The 22,016-nt window shown below is 46.4% G+C and overlaps 1 protein-coding gene across 5 annotated transcripts in view; it reads right to left on the bottom strand.

Annotated features, from left to right (window-relative positions):
• Positions 1-329: 329 nt before the first annotated feature.
• The window catches only part of LOC115162467 (AT-rich interactive domain-containing protein 1B), a 227,254-nt gene continuing 205,567 nt past the window's right edge, over positions 330-22,016 (bottom strand). For all 5 annotated transcript variants that reach the window (XM_029713784.1, XM_029713786.1, XM_029713789.1 and 2 more), the window contains 11 exons: positions 17,954-18,115; positions 17,590-17,799; positions 17,088-17,298; positions 5,258-5,402; positions 4,900-5,078; positions 4,243-4,369; positions 4,010-4,129; positions 3,825-3,900; positions 2,775-3,699; positions 2,527-2,657; positions 330-2,299 (listed from right to left, as the gene is read on the bottom strand). In XM_029713784.1, coding sequence (XP_029569644.1) covers positions 386-2,299; positions 2,527-2,657; positions 2,775-3,699; positions 3,825-3,900; positions 4,010-4,129; positions 4,243-4,369; positions 4,900-5,078; positions 5,258-5,402; positions 17,088-17,298; positions 17,590-17,799; positions 17,954-18,115 — 4,200 coding nt within the window. In that variant the 3' untranslated portion in view covers positions 330-385. The remainder of the gene's footprint in view (positions 2,300-2,526; positions 2,658-2,774; positions 3,700-3,824; positions 3,901-4,009; positions 4,130-4,242; positions 4,370-4,899; positions 5,079-5,257; positions 5,403-17,087; positions 17,299-17,589; positions 17,800-17,953; positions 18,116-22,016) is intronic.

Below are 22,016 nucleotides of genomic sequence, written 5' to 3'. Positions count from 1 at the left end.
TTCAAATCCCAAAACCAAAGTGTTAATTGGGGCAGAGGAGCTATATATATATATATATATATATATATATATATATATATATATATATATATATATATATATATACACACACACACATATATATATATATATATATATATATACACACACACACATATATATATATATATATATATATATATATACATATACATATACATACATATATATATATATATATATATATATATATACATATATACATATATATATTTTTTTTTTTATTAAATGGAAGAAAGTAAACTTTCTTCCATTTAATTGAAATAAAACTATAAAACCACAGAATAACGTTTTCATCTCATCGTCTATCTGTCCATCTCTTGGCTCCGGCCTGTCTATCCTCCTGTCATAATTTTTTAACAAACTGAAAGAGTACTTCACATACAATGCTGGCTACCCCCGGGTTGAGCACAGAGGAGATGGAGATGTCCAGGAGTCTGCCCTCGTACAAGACAAACTCTGGCCTGTTCTCCTCTACCTTGGCCATAGCCAGCAGAGCCTTTGCAGCCCGACACATCATGTTGACACTGGGGGGCTCCATGGGGGGGTGGTGGGCCATGTGCAGCAGGCTGTGGGGGTTCTGCTGGTACTGGGCCATGCTCACCCCATCCTCCAGGAAGCCCATCAGGTTACCCACGCTGCTTTTCTGTACTGCGATGGCGCGTGCCGACGTGGAGTCCCCCTGTGCCAGGTTGGAGAGGGTGGCCACAGCCATCTCGCGGTAAACCTGGTTCTTACGCTGACCCACGTAGCGCACCAGGGTGGCATACAGCTTCTCCTGGCGGCTGAACGGTGGCGTGGCCAGCAGCAGGTCCACGTTGTTGTCCTGGATGCTCAGCTTGCACAGGCACTCCAGCACCAGTCTCTGGGGGGTTAGGGGGGAGTGGGGGGCGGCCAAGGGGAAGGGGTCCTGGGCTTCGGCAGAGGGACACACCATCCAGTGGAGTAGGCCATCCAGGATGGGCAGGCAGATGGTCTCTGGGTAGAGGGAAAGGTCCAGCTGGCCAGAGATGTTAGCCAGGGTGACCAAGGTGTCCTCCCTGAGTATAGTGAGACAGTCCCACCACCACTCATCCTTACTGCAGGCCAGGCCACGCTCCTGCACCTCCTCTCTCTGGTAGCTAGGGGACGTCCTCTTCCTCTCTGGGTGCTGGTGGTGGAGCAGCAGCAGCCTGCCCAGGATCAACACCAGGCCTGGGTGACGGGACATGTCTGAGTCATTCCCAGGAATGAAGGAAAGGCTGCGGAGGATGTTGGACACACAGAGGCAGCGCTTGGCCAGGGAGTCCTGCCAAGGAGAAGCTGTGGAGAGGGGAGCCTCGTTCAAACAGCGGGGCTCGTCCTCCAGCAGGGTGATGTGCTTGTGGCCCCCGCCCTGGTGCAGCCTGAATGGGTAGGTGGGGGCAGAGTGGGTGGGGTGGCCCTCTGACAGAGCCTCGAGCCGGGCACACAGTATGTCATCGATGGTGGCGGTGATACGATTCCCCTTCTCCTCTGTCCTTGAGTCAGTCTCCTGCTCTTCATTGAGAATGGCACATTCGTCTCTCTCTCCCTCCGTCCTGTCAGGCTGCTCTCCCCTGCGCTCAAAGTGGGTCTGGATGTGGGCCGTGGAATCCCCCCCGCCTACCTGCCAGTGGAGCAGTCCACTAGTGAACTCTGTCACGTGAGCCAGCTGCTCCGTCATGTCCTCAATCAGGTCCTCTTTGTGCAGGATCTTAATGGGAAACTTGTCGTACTTGCTGGCCTGTTGTGGCCTTGGCTCTGGCTCTGACTGATTAGGATAGTCTTCCTTACTTTCAGCTGTGGCTTCCTTACTCTCGGTGGGCTTTTCACCATCTCCTTCCTCTATCCCTTTTTCTTTCTCTCCCTCCTGTTCTTTCTCCCCCTCTTCCTTCTTTACCTTCACCTCGGCTTCAGATTCCTCCTTCGTTCCCTCAGGGGCTGGTTCCGTTGCACTGGGAGGTGACATTAGTTCCACTGTCATTTTCTCTGTGATGTCAGCAGGTTTGTCCTCCCCATTTTCTACTTCCCCCTTCTCCCCCTCCCCCCTCTCCACCTCTTGCTCAGGCTCAGGCTCTGGTTGGCTGGCCTCACAGTCCATCTCAGGTTCAGAGGTCAGCTCTTCCCCCTGGTTACAGGCTTCAGGCCCCAGGAGGGTCTTCTGGCCGATGGTCCCTATCTCATACTCCTCCAGGATGCCAAAGATCTCCATCACACAGCGTCTGAAGTACTCCACTATCAGCTCCAGGAAGCCAGGCAACTGCAGACACGACAAAATAACACATGACATCAGGGCTTTGGTTTTAAAGCACTTTAGCGTCCCTTAATATTTACAGTGTAATCTGATAAAGATGTGTTGGTTTGTGTTGGGGTGGAGAACTGTCAAGCATTACTAAATGTAAATAATTTCAGACTGTCATCAAGGCTCAGTCCTGGATTGGTTGAGAACAACAATAAGAGAAGAGTGTGCAGAGTGTCTCCAGTTACCTGTGCGAGGGTGAAGGAGGCCACAGTGCTGTCATCATACAGCAGGATGTTGACGGTGTCCAGGGCCCACGTACTCTCACCCAGCAGGCCTGACTTCAGAGACATCATCACTCGCCACGCCTCTGGGGTTCCTTTGGAGAGGACAGGGGTTAGAGGAGAGAGGATTGTAATACCTGTCACCGATATCAAGATAATAACAGTGCTGGTTTGACGATGACAGCAAATAAAAGGACTTGGTAATCTCTTACCAGTGTCCTTTGAGGTAATTTTGCGGCGGGGCTTGAGAAGGGGCATGGTGGCCTCTACAGATCCTAGAGGGTAGTTGAGGTCTCTCCGAAGGTTAGGTGGGACCTGGCCTGGGTGCCCACTACCCTGCCCTGGCATGGGCATGCCTGGTTTGCCTGGCATCTTCATGGAGCCCATATAGGCAGCTTTGTTGGGGGACATCCGTGCCTCCATGGAGCGCTGGAAGGAGCCGGGGCTGGGGGCTCGGGGCAGGTGGTTGGCCATGGAGGGGGAGGTCTGGTAGGCAGAAGGGGGCTGGCGGGAGGACATAGGGGTCATACCACCTGACATGTAGGAGGACTGGCGATGGCCTCCATGCCCGAGCCACTGACCATCCTGGATGGGTCGGCCCTCCATATCCTCTCCTCTCCCCATAAGACCGTATGGCGGTACCTGGGAGGGTGCCCCCTGTCTGTTAGAGTAGGGATAACCCATGTCTGTCCTGGAGGGCCACATGTTGGGCCCCTGGGGTCCTTCCACTCCGTTGTTGGAGGGTGGCCCCCCGGCCATCATCTGGGGACCCATGGGGTGCTGCCCCTGGCCAGAGGCCTGCATGCGCTCTCGGCTGTAGGGGGATGGGTAAGGGAACTGGCCCTGCATGGGCCTCCTCTCAGGACCAGAATAACCAGTGTTGTACTGGTTGTACATGTCAGGCTGCTGGCTGCCGTACTGCATGGCGTACATCTCCCCCTCGTGCCTCTTGCCTGGGGGGCCGTACATGTCCCCCTCGTGCCTCTTGCCTGGGGGACCGTACATCTCCCCCTCGTGCCTCTTGCCTGGGGGGCCGTACATGTCCCCCTCGTGCCTTTTGCCTGGGGGACCGTACATCTCCCCCTCGTGCCTCTTGCCTGGGGGGCCGTACATGCCCTCCATGGGGCGCTTGTAACCCTGTGGAGTAGCAGAAGATATCAAGGTGATGCTTTTGTTCAATACTAAACCAATCATTCAATTATACTCTACTACACCTGCATCATGAGGCCATATCAATGAGCTCCTTAGTGTCTGTCTCTCACCTGTTGTTGTGGGTACATCCCTGAGGGGTGCATTCCATATGACATGCCAGGGTACTGCTGCCCGTAACCCTCATGTCTATAGGAAATAACAGAAGGAAGTGATCATTCAATTATAAAAAGAGAGGGAACTTCCCTCTATAAGAAATATAATTTCTTCAGTTCCATTTTGAAGAGGTGCTCCTCACCTAAGCTGGGAGGGGTATCTGTTGGGAGAGTATATGCTGCCCTCGCTGTTGGAAGGTCCCATGTTGCTCTGGCTCCCGGGGGTGCTCATGCTCCCCTCCATCCCTATCACATGGTCTGGTCTGAAAGAGAGACAGACAGATAAGCCGTCAGTTTGCATGAGAACATAAACCAGGCAACATTGGTTTCTAATCTATGGCTGATCAGTTCAGGTGTCTAGTGCCCCTATGCTTACCTCCTGTCGTAGCCTGGTCCGTATGGGTACTGGGAACGCTGGCCCATCCCTGATGGAGGCCTGCCATACATCTCCTGCATGCCACCGCTGGGCATCTGGCCTGGCATGTAGGAATCCCCTCCTGCCACTGTGGAGAGAGACCAGATGAACACAGTACGAATGGATATAATGCTGGAAACACAGTGTATAGTGTTGCTGGTGTAATGGTTCATCCACTAGGTGGCACTAGTCTCCTACTAATAATCATCAGCACAATCAGGAGACACCGCAATGTGCTGTGATGCTAACCAACTAACTATGCTAACGATGCTAACTATTCACTCACAACTTTTTTTCAGATGCCAGCTTCTAAACTCTAACCATCCTCTGGTCTCAAAGGTGAGAGACCAGATAATGAGTAGGTAAAAACAGGTGTTGCTCGGAAAGACGGGTGGGAAATGTAGGGGGGGAACAAAGATGAAGTTGGGACAAGATACACTAAGACATCAGAGGGACTCATAAATGCCATAAAGGAAAATCTCATGTGAAAAACAGCCTTTATATTCCAGTCACAGGACAACGCTCTGCATCTGCCATGTTTGTACATCTCCTCAGCTTATTGCTGTGTACGGCACGGTGGTAAGTCTGTGCCAGTGCCTGGGTCAATGGTCTACTCACCCTTCCTCATGCCAGCGAAGGGGTCCTTCTCATACTGCACCCTCATCATCATGTCAGGGGGCATGTTGACCCCCTGCTGGTACGGTCCCCCAGGGCCCCCCGGGGGGAGGGAGTTACGCTTCTGGAAGACCGGGTCGCTCACCTCAGAGAACGGGTCCTGCACGCTGACCACACTGTTCCTGGAGACAGAGGGACAGGAAGTAAAAAGTTAAGGACCTAGACAATTTCACATACATACCGAGATACTGAGGTACAGTATGTATACTCAGTTCACTCCCAACCTTCACTCCAAATAGGGGTTAAGTTGCTAACATGATATGAAACAGCGGGAGTGCCTGAATGATGGGTCATGGCATACCTGTTGGCTGGGATGGGGGTGACCTGGCCCTGGCCCTGGGGGGTTGAGGCTGGGGTGGGGGGTTTCAGGTCACCTGACATCTCTGCCATGGAGCTGCTGCCTGACGACTGGGGGGTCTGGGGGCCCTGCAGGGACCCTGAGTTAGCTGTTAGATCGAGAGGGAGAGAGAGATGGTTATAAATGAATAGGGAATCTCCTGTGGAGTGCATTGAAACAGTATTGAGTGAGTAGCACTTTCACGCTGCCAGCCTATGGCAACTCGCCAAGCCTCTTTAATCCTCATAGAGACCAGGCAGATTTAGAGAGAGGGCCGAGGAACGGGCGCAGGCGGGGGGAAATGAGGGGGTTCTGAGGCCAAAACCTCTCTAAATGAAGCCGGTTCAGATGGCCTGGAAAGATGGCCTCTCCTGTTTCCCCCATGTTAACCTGTAGCAGGCAGGGTGGCCCTCTGACAGAACGCCAGGCCACAGCCACAACACAGCCATCGACAGGGGTGATATATATGTGAGGCCAGGCAGGGGAGCCAGCTCCCCCAAATCCTCTTAGCCTATCAGAGGGCCCGCTGGGGCCTATCTCACTAACAACCACAAACTCCCATCGCGGGCGGCAATAACACTAGCCTAGCCCCAGCGCCTGCCTGCCAAGAGTAGAGGGGGAACGCAGGGACTGCTACGAAGGGGCTGAAGAGGAGGAGAAGAAGGGGATGAGGAGGAAGAAGACAGGGAAACAGGAGGAAGCGAAGCCCTCTCTGTGGGAATTGCTCATTGGAGAGAATGGTGCGGAACTCGCCGCAGTCGCTGTGGAGAGCTTTATTTGGCAGCTTTCTGAAGATTGTTTTTCATTTTTGGCAGAGTGAACTCAGTAAGGGGTTCATTAGGAGGGTACGCCTGGGGGCACAGCCGTAGTTAACATAGAAGGGGGGTGTCTGTAGGGGCGAGGCTCACCCACATGCAGGCTATACTGTACTGTATTGTGCACTCCCTACGGTATATCAGAGAGAGACTACCGTACCAGTGGCCCAACCATACTGCACTTCACTCCAAATAGGGGTTAAGATGCTAACATGATATGAAGCTAGTATCATATCATACGATGCATAAATCATATGAAGCCATGGCTATGAATTTTTCAGTGCATGGGGATATGAAATTATTGAAGGTCTGTAACAACACAAGAAACTATGTAATGCCACGCCACATTACACATGAAAACCCTACAAAGCGTAAGTAGTGAAAGGCGTACAAGTAGGAATGAAGGAAAACATGATGGCTAGTTTTAGTAGATAAGAGAGGCTGGTTCTGTGAATCCTAATGAGCGTTTAGTAAAACAGCTCCTCTGAAACAGGCCTCCATGGCCTTTCTCTGCACCGCACGCCTCCAACAGGAATAAAGAATGGCTTTAAAAATTCATGCTACTTCTGAATTATTCAACAATACCCCCTGCCTCCACATCAGATTAGAGAGAGAGCGAGGAAAGGAGGGGGAGTTGGACTGATGGTTGAGCCGAGGGCTTTGCTTGCAGTGGGGCTGGGTGAGAAGGAGCGAGGGATTGAGGAACAGAGAGGGAGGGAGAAAGGGAGAGAGTGCATAGAAGGGGAGTGTCTTTGGGATTTTCTTCTTTCCAGAATATCCCCTCTGCTCCATAGACAGGGGCCAAACACACACGTGGAGCAACTCAGAACGTAAACACTAGAACCAGGGGTTACTGGCGGGTAGCCCTTTCCTGCAGTCATTTGACCTAGTGGCCTTATGGGATGTTATTCATATTCTTCATCATTTTATAATTCATTTCATAATTAATTGGTGTTTCTATGTCAAATGGTTTTGTTATAGTTCAGTCTTCTGTGATATAAAAGTGTAATATTGGGATACAAACTAAAAATGTAATACATTTTAACTCTATATCTGACATGGTACAGGTGTCTTCTTTTTAAGCCCATAACCATGTGTGTGAGATGTATACTTTTTGTATCAAAGTAGATTTGTTTAAGACTACCAAGACACACTATGTGTGACACTGATTTAGCCCACTGCAGGTAAAGGTTTTAACAACATTCCCATCCCAGCTGGTAGACAGGCAGACAGATAGGCTGGCAGACAGAAAAACACTGGGAGGCAGGCAGAAAGACAGGCAGGGCAACACTAGGAGGGAGAGTGGGCGGGAGGGGACATTTACAGAGCGTGAACTCAAGTGCCCTCTACTCTACATTTAGAGGGAGAGATGTGTGTTAGTGTGTAGGTGTGTAGAGGTGGATGACATAAGACAGAAAGTGCTGGCTCATAGGCTTTGTGTGAGTGTGAATAGAGGTTGACTGGAGGTTAGCGTTGTTTATATCCATGACTCCACCCTCATTAATCATTCTCAGGGGAAATCCCCTCCCCTCCTCCCATCTTGGCTGCTCAACAGCTCTCCCTACTCTGCAACATCATCACCTTGCTGTCAGCTATATATAGCGTTAGTCAGTGAAGCAGCCAGCCAAGCAGGCACCTGGGAGCAGCAGAGTGGATGAGTGGATAGATAGAGGGATAGTGGGTGTCAAGAGACAGATAGACAGATATATAGATAGGGCAATATGAGGTCTCTCCTGTGTTAGAGCAAAGTATGGAGACTATTGTCTGTCCACTTCAACCAATCATAATCATTGTACCATCTAAACCACTGTGAAATATATTTATCATAACCACAATATTGTATTTTCAGCTGTTTGAAGTAAAAAACACAAAAACGAACTTCAGAATGGGAGGCATGGAAATAGCGCACATAGAACAGATATCCTGCTTATTAGACTTGCTTTCAATGAGAATGACAGATCTATAACTCACATTTCTATGTACATTTGGTTGGGTTGCCCAAAAAGTTACATGTTGCAGCTTTAACATTTCACAGACATGGATTCACTGAACTAGACATGGATTCACTGAACTAGACATGGATTCACTGAACTAGACATAGATTCACTGAACTAGACATGGATTCACTAAACTAGACATGGATTCACTAAACTAGACATGGATTCACTGAACTAGACATGGATTCACTGAACTAGACATGGATTCACTGAACTAGACATAGATTCACTGAACTAGACATGGATTCACTAAACTAGACATGGATTCACTGAACTAGACATGGATTCACTAAACTAGACATGGATTCACTGAACTAGACATGGATTCACTGAACTAGACATAGATTCACTGAACTAGACATGGATTCACTAAACTAGACATGGATTCACTGAACTAGACATGGATTCACTAAACTAGACATGGATTCACTGAACTAGACATGGATTCACTGAACTAGACATGGATTCACTAATCTAGACATGGATTCACTGAACTAGACATGGATTCACTGAACCAGACATGATGTTGGTTGGGACTTAAAGCCCAACCTTCAACATAAAAAAAGACGAACAAAGACAAAAACACTCAAACCACGTTTCCATCCACAGTTTTTATGCGAGTAAAGTCGTACCATATAAAATCAAATCAGACAGCTGTGATGGAAACACGAAGTTTCAGTACAAGTTTATAAATGACCCCAGATAATTTGTTCGTTCGACATGGTGGGATCTTTTTGTGTCTGAAAAATGTATTATGCGAGGAATGGCGGTGGAAACGCCTTTATGCCAAAATATTGATATAATAACCATCAAGACGTCATCGACAGACATGGCAGCTCAGCTTCTAGCTCCTAAGCAACTTTGCAGTATTTTGTTTTTTTTGTGTGTTATTTCTTACATTATTAGCCCAGATAGTTTTTTGTGTTATTACATACAGCCAGAAATTACTTTTGGATACCAGAGCAACGGTAACTCACCAGCATTACGGACAGAAATACGACTTTCACGAATGTGATCCTTTGTTCGTACCCCCCAGGGCAACTGAACTGATCCCAGAGGCTGCTCCATGACACCGCCGGTGGAGAAGAGGTATTCAGAGTAGACTTCTAGTCTGACTCAGTAGGCGTGCACACCATCCACCGCTTCCAAGTATATTACTCACTAATGTTTAGTCCCAGCCCCTCCGTAAGGCAATCAAACAGGCAAAACGTCAGTACAGAGACAAAGTGGAGTAGCAATTCAACGGCTCAGACACAAGACATACGTGGCAGGGTCTACAGACAATCACGGACTACAAAGGGAAAACCAGCCACATCGCAGACACCGACGTCTTGCTCCCGGACAAGCTAAACACCTTATTCGCCCCGCTTTGAGGATAACACAGTGCCACCGACGCGGCCCGCTCCCAAGGATGGTGGGCTCTCGTTCTCCGTGGCTGACGTAAGTAAGACATTTAAGCGTGTTAACCCTCGCAAGACTGCCGGCCCAGACGGAATCCTTAGCCGCGTCCTCAGAGCATGTGCAGACTTTCACGAATTGGAACTTACGGACATATTTACGGACATATTCAATCTCTCTCTATCCCAGTCTGCTGTCCTCACTTGCTTCAAGTTGTCCACCAATGTTCCTGTTCCCAAGAAAGCTAAGGTAACTGAACTAAATGACTATTGCCCCGTACCACTCACTTCTGTCATCATGAAGTGCTTTGGGAGGCTAGTTAAGGATCATATCACCGTTACCTTACCTGACACACTAGACCCACTTCAATTTGCATACCGCCCCAATAGATCCACAGACGATGCAATCGCCATCGCACTGCACACTGCCCTATCCCATCTGGACAAGAGGAATACCTATGTAAGAATGCTGTTCATTGACTATAGCTCAGCCTTCAACACCATAGTACCCCCCATAGTACCCTCCACCCCACCCTGTGCAACTGGGTCCTGAACTTCCTGACGGGCCGCCCCCAGGCGGTGAAGGTAGGAAACAACACCTCCCCTATGCTGATTCTCAACACAGGGGCCCCACAAGGGTGCGTGCTCAGCCCCCTCCTGTACTCCCTGTTCCCCATGACTGTGTGGCCATGCACACCTCCAACTCAAATATCAAGTTTGCAGACAACAAAACAGTAGTGAAGGTGATACGATCCTCATCTAGGCCTGATTACCAACAATGACGAGAAAGCCTACAGGGAGGAGGTGAGGGACCTTGCGGAGTGGTGCCAGGAAAATAACCTCTCCCTCAACGTCAACAAAATGAAGGAGCTGATCGTGGACTTCAGGAAACAGTAGAGGGAGCACGCCCCTATTCACATCGACGGGACCGCAATGGAGAAGGTGAAAAGCTTCAAGTTCCTTGGCATACACATCACTGACAATCTGAAATGGTCCACACACACAGACAGTGTGGTGAAGAAGGCACAACAGCTTGGCCCCTAAGACCCTCACAAACTTTTACAGATGTACAATTGAGAGCATCGTGTCGGGCTGTATCACTGCCTGGTACGGCAACTGCAATGCCAGCAACCGTAGGGCTCTCCAGAGGGTAGTGAGGTCTGCACAACGCATCACCGGGGAAACTGCCTGCTCTCCAAGACACCTACAGCACCCGATGTCACAGGAAGGCCAAAAAGATCATCAAGGACATCAACCACCCGAGCCACGGCTTGTTCACCCCGTTATCATCCAGAAGACGAAGTCAGTACAGGTGCATCAAAGCAGGGACCAAGAGACTGAAAAACAGCTTCTATCTCAAGGCCATCAGACTGTTAAATAGCCATCACTAGCCAGCTACCACCCAGTTACTCAACCCTGCACCTTAGAGGCTGCTGCCCTATGTACATAGACATGGAATCACTGGTCATTTTAAATGGAACACCAGTCACTTTAATAATGTTTACATACTGTTTTACTCATTTCATATGTACAGTTGAAGTCAGAAGTTCACAAGCACTTAGGTTGGAGTCATTAAAACTCGTTTTTCAACCGCTCCACAAATTTCTTGTTAACAAACTATAGTTTTGGCAAATCGGGTAGGACATCTACTTTGTGCATGACACAAGTACTTTTCCCAACAATTGTTTACAGACAGATTATTTCACCTATAATTCACTGTATCACAATTCCAGTGGGTCAGAAGTTTACATACACTAAGTTGACTGTGCCTTTAAACAGCTTGGAAAATTCCAGAAAATGATGTCATGGCTTTAGAAGCTTCTGATAGGCTAATTGACATCATTTGAGTCAATTGGAGGTGTACCTGTGGATGTATTTCAATGCCTACCTTCAAACTCACTGCCTCTTTGCTTGACATCATGGGAAAATCAAAAGAAATCAGCCAAGGCCTCAGAAAATAAATTGTAGACGTTCACAAGTCTGGTTCATCCTTGGGAGAAATTTCCAAACGCCTGAAGGTGCCCCGTTCATCTGTACAAACAATAGTACGCAAGTATAGACACCATGGGGCCAAGCAGCCGTCATACCGCTCAGGAAGGAGACGCGTTCTGTCTCCTAGAGATTAATGTACTTTGGTGCGAAAAGTGCAAATCAATCCCAGAACCGCAAAGGACCTTGTGAAGATGCTGGAGGAAACAGATTCCACAGTAAAACGAGACCTATATCGACATAACCTGAAAGGCCGCTCAGCAAGGAAGAACCCACTGCTCCAAAACCGCCATAAAAAAAGCCAGACTATGGTTTGCAACTGCACATGGGGACAAAGATCATACTTTTCTCTGGTCTGATGAAACAAAAGTAGAACTGTTTGGCCATAATGACCATCGTTATGTTTGGAGGAAAAAGGGGAAGGCTTGTAAGCCGAAGAACACCATCCCAACTGTGAAGCATCATGCTGTGGGGGTACTTTGCTGCAGGAGGGACTGGTGCACTTCACAAAATAGATGGCATCATGAGGTGGGAAAATTATGTGGATATATTGAAGCAACATTTCAAGGCATCAGTCAGGAAGTTAAAGCTTGGACGCAAATGGGTCTTCCAAATGGGCAATGACCCCAAGCATACTTCCAAAGTTGTGGCAAAATGGCTTAAGGACAACAAAGTCAAGGTATTGGAGTGGCCATCACAAAGCCCTGACCTCAATCCCATAGAACATTTGTGGGCAGAACTGAAAAGCATGTTCGAGCAAGGAGGCCTACAAACCTGACTCAGTTACACCAGCTCTGTCAGGAGGAATGGCCAATAATTCACCCAACTTACTGTGGGAAGCTTGTGGAAGGCTACCCAAAATGTTTGACCCAAGTTAAACAATTAAAAGGCAACGCTACCAAATACTAACTGAGTGTAAGTAAACTTCTGACCCGCTGGGAATGTGATGAAATAAATAAAAGCTGAAATAAATAATTCTCTCGACTATTATTCTGACATTTCACATTCTTAAAATAAAGTGGTGATCCTAACTGACCTAAGACAGGGACTTTTTACTCGTATTAAATGTCAGGAATTGTGAAAAACTGAGTTTAAATGTATTTGGCTAAGGTGTACGTAAACTTCCGACTTCAACTGAAAAACTGTATTCTACGGTGTTTAAGTCAATGCCACTCAGACATTGCTCGCCCTAATATTTATGTATTTCTTAACTCCATTCTTTTACTGTTAGATGTGTGTATTGTTGTGAATTGTTAGATACTACTGCACTGTTGGAGCTAGGAACCCAAGCATTTTGCTACACCCGCAATAACATCTGCTAAACACGTGTATGTGACCAATAAAATGTGATCATATCGAAGTAAACTTGGAGTCACGCGATGATAAGGTGTGTGGTCCTCCCACTACGACTAAGGAAACCATGCAGTTTATTAGGCTATAGATTAAATAACGTATGAACTTCACAGGGTGGTGAAAGTCACAGTGATCTTGATGCTCCTTTCCAATAAATATCGAGGGTGTTATTCTGGTGGCATGATGATTGATGCTTGACTACCGTTTGACAATACAAACAATCTTGCTCTTATCCATAATAATCTCTTCATGTAACCCGCACTGTATCTGCTAGCTGCTGGCTAAAGCGCCCGTGCCAAGACCAGAGTCGGCACATGTGCCATTTAACACAACAGTTTGTGTCAGAACTATCCGTAGAGTTCAAAATACAATAGAAACGCAATTAACTTTAGATTTTTATGCAGTACATGAAAACTTAAGCAAAAAAGTACATTTTGTGTGCTCTACTTCATCTCGCACAGCCTTTTAACCGCAACAAGTACATTTGAAGGTAACACATCTCAGGTGGGAAAATGCGCATATTGTTTTTCTGCAGATTTTAGAATATTCGCATGAAAATCTGTCAACAATAGGATGGAAACCTAGCTTCAGACGTACATACATTTCAACAAACCAGTGGTGTAAAGTACTTAAGCAGTTTTTTGGGGTATCTGTCCTTTACTTTAATATTTATATTTTTTACAACTTTTACTTTTACTCCACTACATTCTTAAAGAAAATAATGTACTTTTTACACCTTACATTTTCCCTGACACACAAAAGTACTCGTTACATTTTGAAAGCTTAGCAGAACAGTAAAATGTGTCTAATTCACACACTTATCAAGAGAACATCCCTGGTCATCCCTACTGCCTCTGATCTGGCAGACTCACTAAACACAAATGCTTCGTTTGTAAATTATGTCTGACTGTTGAACTGTGACCCTGGCTATCCGTACATTTAAAAAAACAGAAAATTGTGTCGTCTGGTTTGGTTAATATAAGACATTTGAAATTATTTATACTTTACTTTTGATACTTAAGTACATTTAAAACCAAATACTTAGACTTTTACTCAAGTAGTATTTTACTGGGTGACATTTACTTTTACTTGAGTCATTTTCTTTTAAAGGTGTCTTTACTTTTACTCAAGTATGAAAATTAGGTATTTTTTCCATCACTGCAATAAACATTAATGGTGTCATACTTGTTCAGACCAACATGTATCTTGTTTGTCTCATAATAAAAATTTTTAAAAAAACATTTTTTATCCTTTGGATATTTCTAGTGCTTGTAATACTTTATGTAATACTTTATGCCATATGGCTTTAAATTGTGCTATTTTGTTTCTCTCTGAAGCCCTCATTTTTTAAATGTTTTAATAATAATACATTGGATTCATCCACTGTCTTAACGATGGAGGATCAATTAATTTCCAGTTTTTAAGTTAACGTTTTTTTAAAATGAGTCCAACCCATTGGTATCTCACCACTTTTATAGCACTCCCAGAATGCATTCATTAGTGAATCATTGTTAGTTTTACACTTACAACATGGCTCTGTCGTGCTGTAGAATGAAGCTAACTTGAATTAACTGTAATTTTGTTAGTTATGTTCCAACGCTCCATCTTGTGACAATATCAGTTCTTTTTAAGTCTTGGTTTCAATAGTTTATATTTTTTTCTAAGAGATTGTCAGTTGGATAGGATCTCTGCAAGGTTTTGTACATATTACCTATCATATGCGTATCCTTTTCTGACTCAAATAGGATTCCCTCAACATTGACCTGATGTCCAAAAGATTTCAGATTCGAAATTGTGTGATATGAAACTGATAAACATGTTATTCAATTTCAGTGTATGTTCTATTTCCATGAAATATGATGAGCAAAAATATAAACGTAACACTTGAACTTATGAACTGAAATGAAAGATCCTAGAAATCATTCATATGCACAAAAAACGTATTTCTCTCAAATGTTTTGCACAAATGTGTTTACATCCCTGTTAGTAAGCATTTCTCCTTTGCCAAGATAATCCATCCACCTGACAGGTGTGGCATATCAAGAAGCTGATTAAAAAACATGATCATATCACAGGTGCACCTTGTGCTGGGCACAATAAAAGGCCACTCTAAAATGTGTAGTTTTGTCACACAACGAAATGCCCCAGATGTCTCAAGTTTTAAGGGAGCGTGCAATTGGCATGCTGACTGCAAGAATGTCCACCAGAGCTGTTGCCAGATAATTGAATGTTCTTTTCTCTACCATAAGCCCCATCCAACATCATTTTAGAGAATTTGGTAGTACGTCCAACCGGCCGCACAACCCACGTGTAACCATGCCAGCCCAGGACCTCTACATCCGGCTTCTTCACCTGCGGGATTGTCTGAGACCAGCCACCCAGACAGCTAAGTTTGCACAACTGAATAATTTCTGCACAAATTGTAAGAAACCGTCTCAGGGAAGCTCATCTGCGTGCTCGTCGTCCTCACCAGGGTCTTGACCTGACTGCAGTTACGCGTCGTAACCGACTTCAGTGGGAAAATGCTCACCTTCGATGGCCACTGGCACGCTGGAGAAATGTGCCCTTCACGGATGAATCCCGGTTTCAACAGTACCAGGCAGATGGCAGACAGCGTGTATGGCGTTGTGTGGGCGAGCGGTTTACTGATGTCAATGTTGTGAACATGGTGGCAGTGGGGTTACAGTATGGGCAGGCATAAGCTACGGACAACAAACACAATTGCATTTTATTGATGGCAATTTGAATGCACAGAGATACCGTGACGAGATCCTGAAGCCCATTGTCGTGACATTTCATTTTGCACAGCCACATGTCACAAGGATCTGCACAAAATTCCAGGAAGCTGAAAATGTCCCAGTTCTTCCATGGCCTGCATACTCACCAGACATGTCACCCATTGAGCATGTTTGGGATGCTCTGTATCGACGTGTATGACAGCGTGTTCCAGTTCCCGCCAATATCCAGCAACTTCACATAGCCATTGAAGAGGAGTGGGACAACATTCCACAGGCCACAATCAACAGCCTGATCAACCCGCAGCAGTGTTCCAACATCTAGTGGAAAGCCTTCCCAGAAGAGTGGAGGCTGTTATAGCAGCAACGGGGGGACCAACTCCATATTAATGCCCATGATTTTGGAATGAGATGTTCGACGAGCAGGTGTCCACATACTTTTGGTCATGTAGTGTATCTGTGACCAACAGATGCATATCTGTATTCCCAGTCATGTGAAATCCATAGATTAGGGCCTAATATATTTATTTCAATCCTTATATGAACTGTAACTCAGTAAAATCTTAGAAATTGTTTCATGTTGCGTTTCTATTTTGGTTCAGTGTAGACACACTGACCTGGCTCAAAATGAAGGTAAATATTCATATCAGAAGGTTATGTCTCCATCAAGTGGCTAAGAGGCTGGGATGCAGACATGTGCAAGAGGTGTGTCTGTGTAGCACATGGGGATGTGTGAAACGTACAACTCAGCCTGAAGAGTCCCCACTTGCGCCACCGTATAGCTAGCTTTTCACGTGGCGGGACTGGAGAGACTCTTTGGGAGGGCGGTCATGTGAAAAAGACAAGGTCCTGGGTTCGAGCCTCAGTGTTCGCCGAATCAGACTGAAGTGGCACTCACTAAGCAAGCAGTGTAATGTCCTTTACATTTGCGTGGGTGTGACGTGCTTGTGCGGTGAAGGCAGGTGCTCTTCTCCACCCTCTTAGCAGAAGCAGTCTGGTGTGACTCAGGCAGGTGAGGCGCTGGTGTTCCATTTAAAAGTCAGGCTCCCTTTTCTCATCAACACTCTGAATTAGAGACGCAACCTTTACGCTCCAGCTCTCTCCTTAGCCGAGCACAGTAATTGTGCTTAGAAACACAGTGTCAGGGACAACATGCAAAACAAATACTTTGTCTTATAAATAGCATAGCAAGTAGCATTACCCAAAATTACATTGCTTCACCTTTCTAATGCTGTAATCAAATCAAGCCATATATCTGCCTAGAGGTACTGTAACTGGTGATAATATCAGGGGGACCTCAGTAAACCTTGTTTTGATTTTCTTCCAAGACACATTATCAGTCCACGAAAAGGAACACAAAACTATACGTGAAGTTCGTACACACTGCTTGCATGAAATGTCTCAATCTTCCAATTACATGCCAAAATGACAGTCTACGCAACATCCTTATCACCCCCACCACCACCGTCATCATCATCATCATCATCATCATAAGTACCGGTCCTTACCAGGAGAGGGCGGCTGCACCTTGGCCTGCTTCCTGTTGTCCCCCCCAGTCCCAGTGTTGCTGTCGGCCGGCTGGTCCTCTCCCCGCTCCACCTTACACTCATAGGCAAACAGGTACTGGATGTACTGCTTCTTCAGAGAACTGGCTGAGCTACTGGAGGTACCAACACTCAGACTGGTGGACAGCTCTCGCCACTTCTTGTTCTTGTTCACCTGGAGGGGAGAGGATGGTAGGGAGGAGAGGGGGGAGGGAGACGGGAGATAGAGCATTAATACAATGGCATGTTAGTCCGCTGTATGTATCCTGGCTTGTAACTGCTAACCAGTTGCTTTGTCCCACTTCAAAGCGACTACCAGATTAAGTGATATTGATGAGTCTAATCAACCACATCGAAAGTGTATAGTGCAACATTATTTCAGTCCTGCAATACATGAGAAAAACACTTAGCAGTGTCTATCAGTCCTGTAAGACACAATGAAATGAACTCAGTGGTTGTCTCTCACCATGGCCAGACCCCCTATCTCCCTGACCACCATGTACAGCCTGTAGAGGTCCAGGGGCTTCTTGCCCACGGCAGGGAGGTGGGGAACAGGTGTACCCCTCTCCTCCATAAAGGACAGGTAGCGGTCCACCCAGCCACGCCTCTCCGGCTCCCCGCCCATATCATACAGACGTGTGATTCGCTCGTTAGTCATGGTGGACGAGTTGGGCTTCTGAGTCGGAAGAGATGGAGAGATATATGGAATTAGCTCCAACCTTTCAAACTGACACAACTACTCACATCAGTCATCATGCTGAAGAAAGAAAACAACAACAAATAAAACATTGGAAGATACTGGTTGGAATGTAAGGAAGAGTGTCACATACAGGGCTGGAGGGAGTCTTTGGCCAGACGGGGCTGCTAATGCTGTCACTGTCATCCCCATGGTAGGAGGACAGGCTGGCTGGGCTGGGGGACAGGGGAGAGGGGACAGGCATGGCACCAGGGGTGGTGGGCTGGGAGACACACTGGGATCCACTGTAGCCATCCTGTAACATACACAGAGAGAGAGAGAGGGAGAGAGCACTGTGGTGAGTGTTAGTGGTGGAGACAGAGTGGAATGGATTCTGTTTTTCATATTGCTCTGTTCTTTTCTCCCCCATTCCTTCACCCCAACCACTACTGTGTGTAAACAAAAAGTGAGTTGCAGTATGTTCTAAAAGGCCTCTTGCGAACAGCTGCCTGCATCAAAAACACTCAGCAAACCAGAAAGAGAGACACAGCAAGAAAGAAAGACTACTCAGAAGCAGGGAACAAGTGCTCTGTGTACAGGTAGGTAGGTATGTGTTTGAGCGTTTCAGTGACAGATTGCATTTGTCAGCAGAACCATGACGTGTTTTTTTTTCTCTCTCTCTCTCTCTCTCTCTCTCTCTCTCTCTCTCTCTCTCTCTCTCTCTCTCTCTCTCTCTCTCTCCTCTCTCTCTCTCTCTCTCTCTCTCTCTCTCTCTCTCTCTCTCTCTCTCTCTCTCTCTCTCTCTCTCTCTCTCTCTCTCTCTCTCTCTCTCTCTCTCTCTCTCTCTTCTCTCCCTCTCTCTCTCTCTCTCTCTCTCTCTCTCTCTCTCTCTCTCTCTCTCTCTCTCTCTCTCTATCTCTCTCTCTCTCTCTCTCTCTCGTCTGCCAGAGCAGGGGGGACTAAGGCCTTGTCTTGTTACTACAGAGTACAGACACATCATCTCTTAAGGGAACTCTGGGGGTCTTCACACAGCTCTGACTGCCTTCAATAATTCAACACCCTCCACTACTATCAACAAAGACAGGGCTTTTCACAGAAACGATGGGGGCAAAACCAAAAGGCAGGAATGGAAAGAGCCAAAGTGCAAAGCTCTTGCTGAGCTGAGCTTCATTTGAGAGAAGTGAGCAGTCAGCATTATAGTGGGTTGGGCTGTGGCGAGGAGTGAAAGCACAGTGTGTGTGGATGTGTGCAGGATTCTAAACAACCTCTGCAGCTTTAGCTGCCAACACATCAAAAGGAACAGAGTGTGACGACAAAAAACAGATCAAGAAAACATTATGAACTGTAATGTTGAACAAATTATTAAATATGTCAAGAAAACAATATGATGCCTGCTGTGCTAATGCAGCATATGCTGATCAGATGCCTTTGGTTCATTAGTGAGAGAGAGAGAGAGAGAGAGTGAGAGAGAGAGAGATTGTACCTTGGGTCTGGGAGGTTCATTGGTGGGCATGCTCTCCTCCTTGCCATCCATTTTCTGCTTCCCAACAGGAGTCACCATCCCATCCCCAGCCATCCCCTGGACCCTACACAGAAGAAAATGGAGGGAAGAATCAATTAAGATTTTCACACATTTTAAAGTAAATTTACAGTGTTTCCAGATTTCTATGAAATATGACCTGTTATTACTTACAGTATGAGTGAAAGTTTTTCCTTCCAAAATGTTTATTTAAGTATGTTAAAAAGCTGCTTTCTGTGTTGAAATGGTGTGGGCGTACCACAACAACAGAATGGTGTGGGCGTATACCGGTCATAAAAAATATAGAATCGCTGATTGGCCAGCTCATCCTCCTCTAGACCGCTGATGGCCAGCTCATCCTCCACAGGAGTATGACATCATACTCTTAGAGGAAATAGCAAAAAAAATAAAATAAACGGTCTGTTTGAGATACAAGTTGAGGTGTTATTTTGGGTTTTTTCTCCAATTTATGCTTTGACCACAAATACGCGAGTATAGAACGAGTCAACAACTTCATTTGGGCCATAAGTTAAGAGAATATTCCCTTTTAAAAGTGGAGATTTGCAGGGGACAGTTCATTTAAAAGGCATTGGTGCATCTGAGTGAATTGCCCCTCTGGGACAATAAGGACTCTACTCTACTCTGGCATTGGTGCATCTGAGTGAATTGCCCCTCTGGAACAATAAGGACTCTTACTCTACTCTGGCATTGGTGGCATCTGAGTGAATTGTCCCTCTGGGATAATAAGGACTTACTCTACTCTGGCATTGGTGCATCTGAGTGAATTGCCCCTCTGGGACCATAAGGACTCTACTCTACTCTGGCATTGGTGCATCATGATGTGAAATTGCCCCTCTGGGATAATAGGACCTTACCTCTTACTCTGGCATTAGTGCATCTGAGTGAATTGTCCCTCTGGGATAATAAGGGACTCTACTCTACTCTGGAATGTGGTGCATCTGAGTGAATTGTCCCTCTGGGATAATAAGGACTCTACTCTACCATTGGTGCATCATGAGTGAATTGCCCCTCTGGGATAATAAGGACTCTACTCTACCATTGGTGCATCATGAGTGAATTGCACTCTGGGATAATAAGGACTCTACTCTACCATTGGTGTATCATGAGTGAATTGCCCCTCTGGGATAATAAGGACTCTACTCTGGCATTGGTGCATCTGAGTGAATTGCCCTCTGGGATAATAAGGACTTACTTACTCTGGCATTGGTGCATCATGAGTGAATTGCCCCTCGGGATAATAAGGACTCTACTCTGGCATTGGTGCATCTGAGTGAATTGCCCTCTGGGATAATAAGGACTCTATCTACTCTGGCATTGGTGCATCTGAGTGAATGCCCCTGGGACAATAAGGACTCTACTCTACTTGGATTGTGACCTATGAGTGAATTGCCCTCTGGGATAATAAGGACTCTACTCTGGCATTGGTGCATCTGAGTGAATTGTCCCTCTGGGATAATAAGGATCTACTCTACTCTGGCATTGGTGCATCTGAGTGATTGCCCTCTGGGATAATAAGGACTACTACTCTGGCATTGGTGCATCTGAGTGAATTGTCCCTCTGGGATAATAAGGACTTACTCTACTCTGCATTGGTGCATCTGTGAATTGCCCTCTGGGATAATAAGGACTACTACTCTACATTGGTGCATCATGAGTGAATTGCCCCTCTGGGATAATAAGGACTCCTCTCTGGCATTGGTGCATCTGAGTGAATTGCCCTCTGGGATAATAAGGACTCTACTCTACTCTGGCATTGGTGCATCTGAGTGAATGCCCCTCTGGGATAATAAGGACTCTACTACTCTGGCATGGTGCATCTGAGTGAATTGCCCCTCTGGGATAATAAGGACTCTACTCTACTCTGGCATTGGTGCATCTGAGTGAATTGCCCTCTGGGATAAGGACTCTACTCTACTCTGGCATTGGGCATCTGAGTGAATTGTCCCTCTGGGATAATAAGGACTCTACTCTGGCATTGGTGCTTGAGTGAATTGTCCCCTCTGGGAATAAGGACTACTCTACTTGGCATTGGTGCATCATGAGTGAATTGTCCCTCTGGGATAATAAGGACTCTACTCTACTCTGGCATTGGTGCATCATGAGTGAATGCCCTCTGGGATAAGGACTCTACTGTACTCCATTGGTGCATCTGAGTGAATTGTCCCTCGGGGATAATAAGGACTCTACTCTACTCTGGCATGGTGCATCATGAGTGAATTGCCCCTCTGGGATAATAAGGACTTATACTCTGGCATTGGTGCATCTGAGTGAATTGTCCTCTGGGATAATAAGGACTCTACTCTACTCTGGCATTGGTGCATCATGAGTGAATTGTCCTCTGGGATAATAAGGACTCTACTCTGGCATTGGTGCATCATGAGTGAATTGTCCCTCTGGGATAATAAGGACTTACTCTACTCTGGCATTGGTGCATCATGAGTGAATTGCCCTCTGGGATAATAAGGACTCTACTCTACTCTGGCATTGGTGCATCTGAGTGAATTGTCCCTCTGGGATAATAAGGACTACTCTCTGGCATGGGTATCTGAGTGAATTGTCCCTCTGGGATAATAAGGACTCTACTCTACTTGGATTGGTGATCTGAGTGAATTGCCCTCTGGGATAATAAGGACTACTACTCTGGCATTGGTGCATCATGAGTGAATTGCCCCTCTGG

Source organism: Salmo trutta, chromosome 25, assembly GCF_901001165.1.
Source record: "Salmo trutta chromosome 25, fSalTru1.1, whole genome shotgun sequence".
In the NCBI taxonomy this organism is placed as follows: domain Eukaryota; kingdom Metazoa; phylum Chordata; class Actinopteri; order Salmoniformes; family Salmonidae; genus Salmo; species Salmo trutta.
The sequence above is the reverse complement of the archived record's forward strand: the minus strand, read 5'-3'. Positions and strand labels throughout refer to the sequence as shown.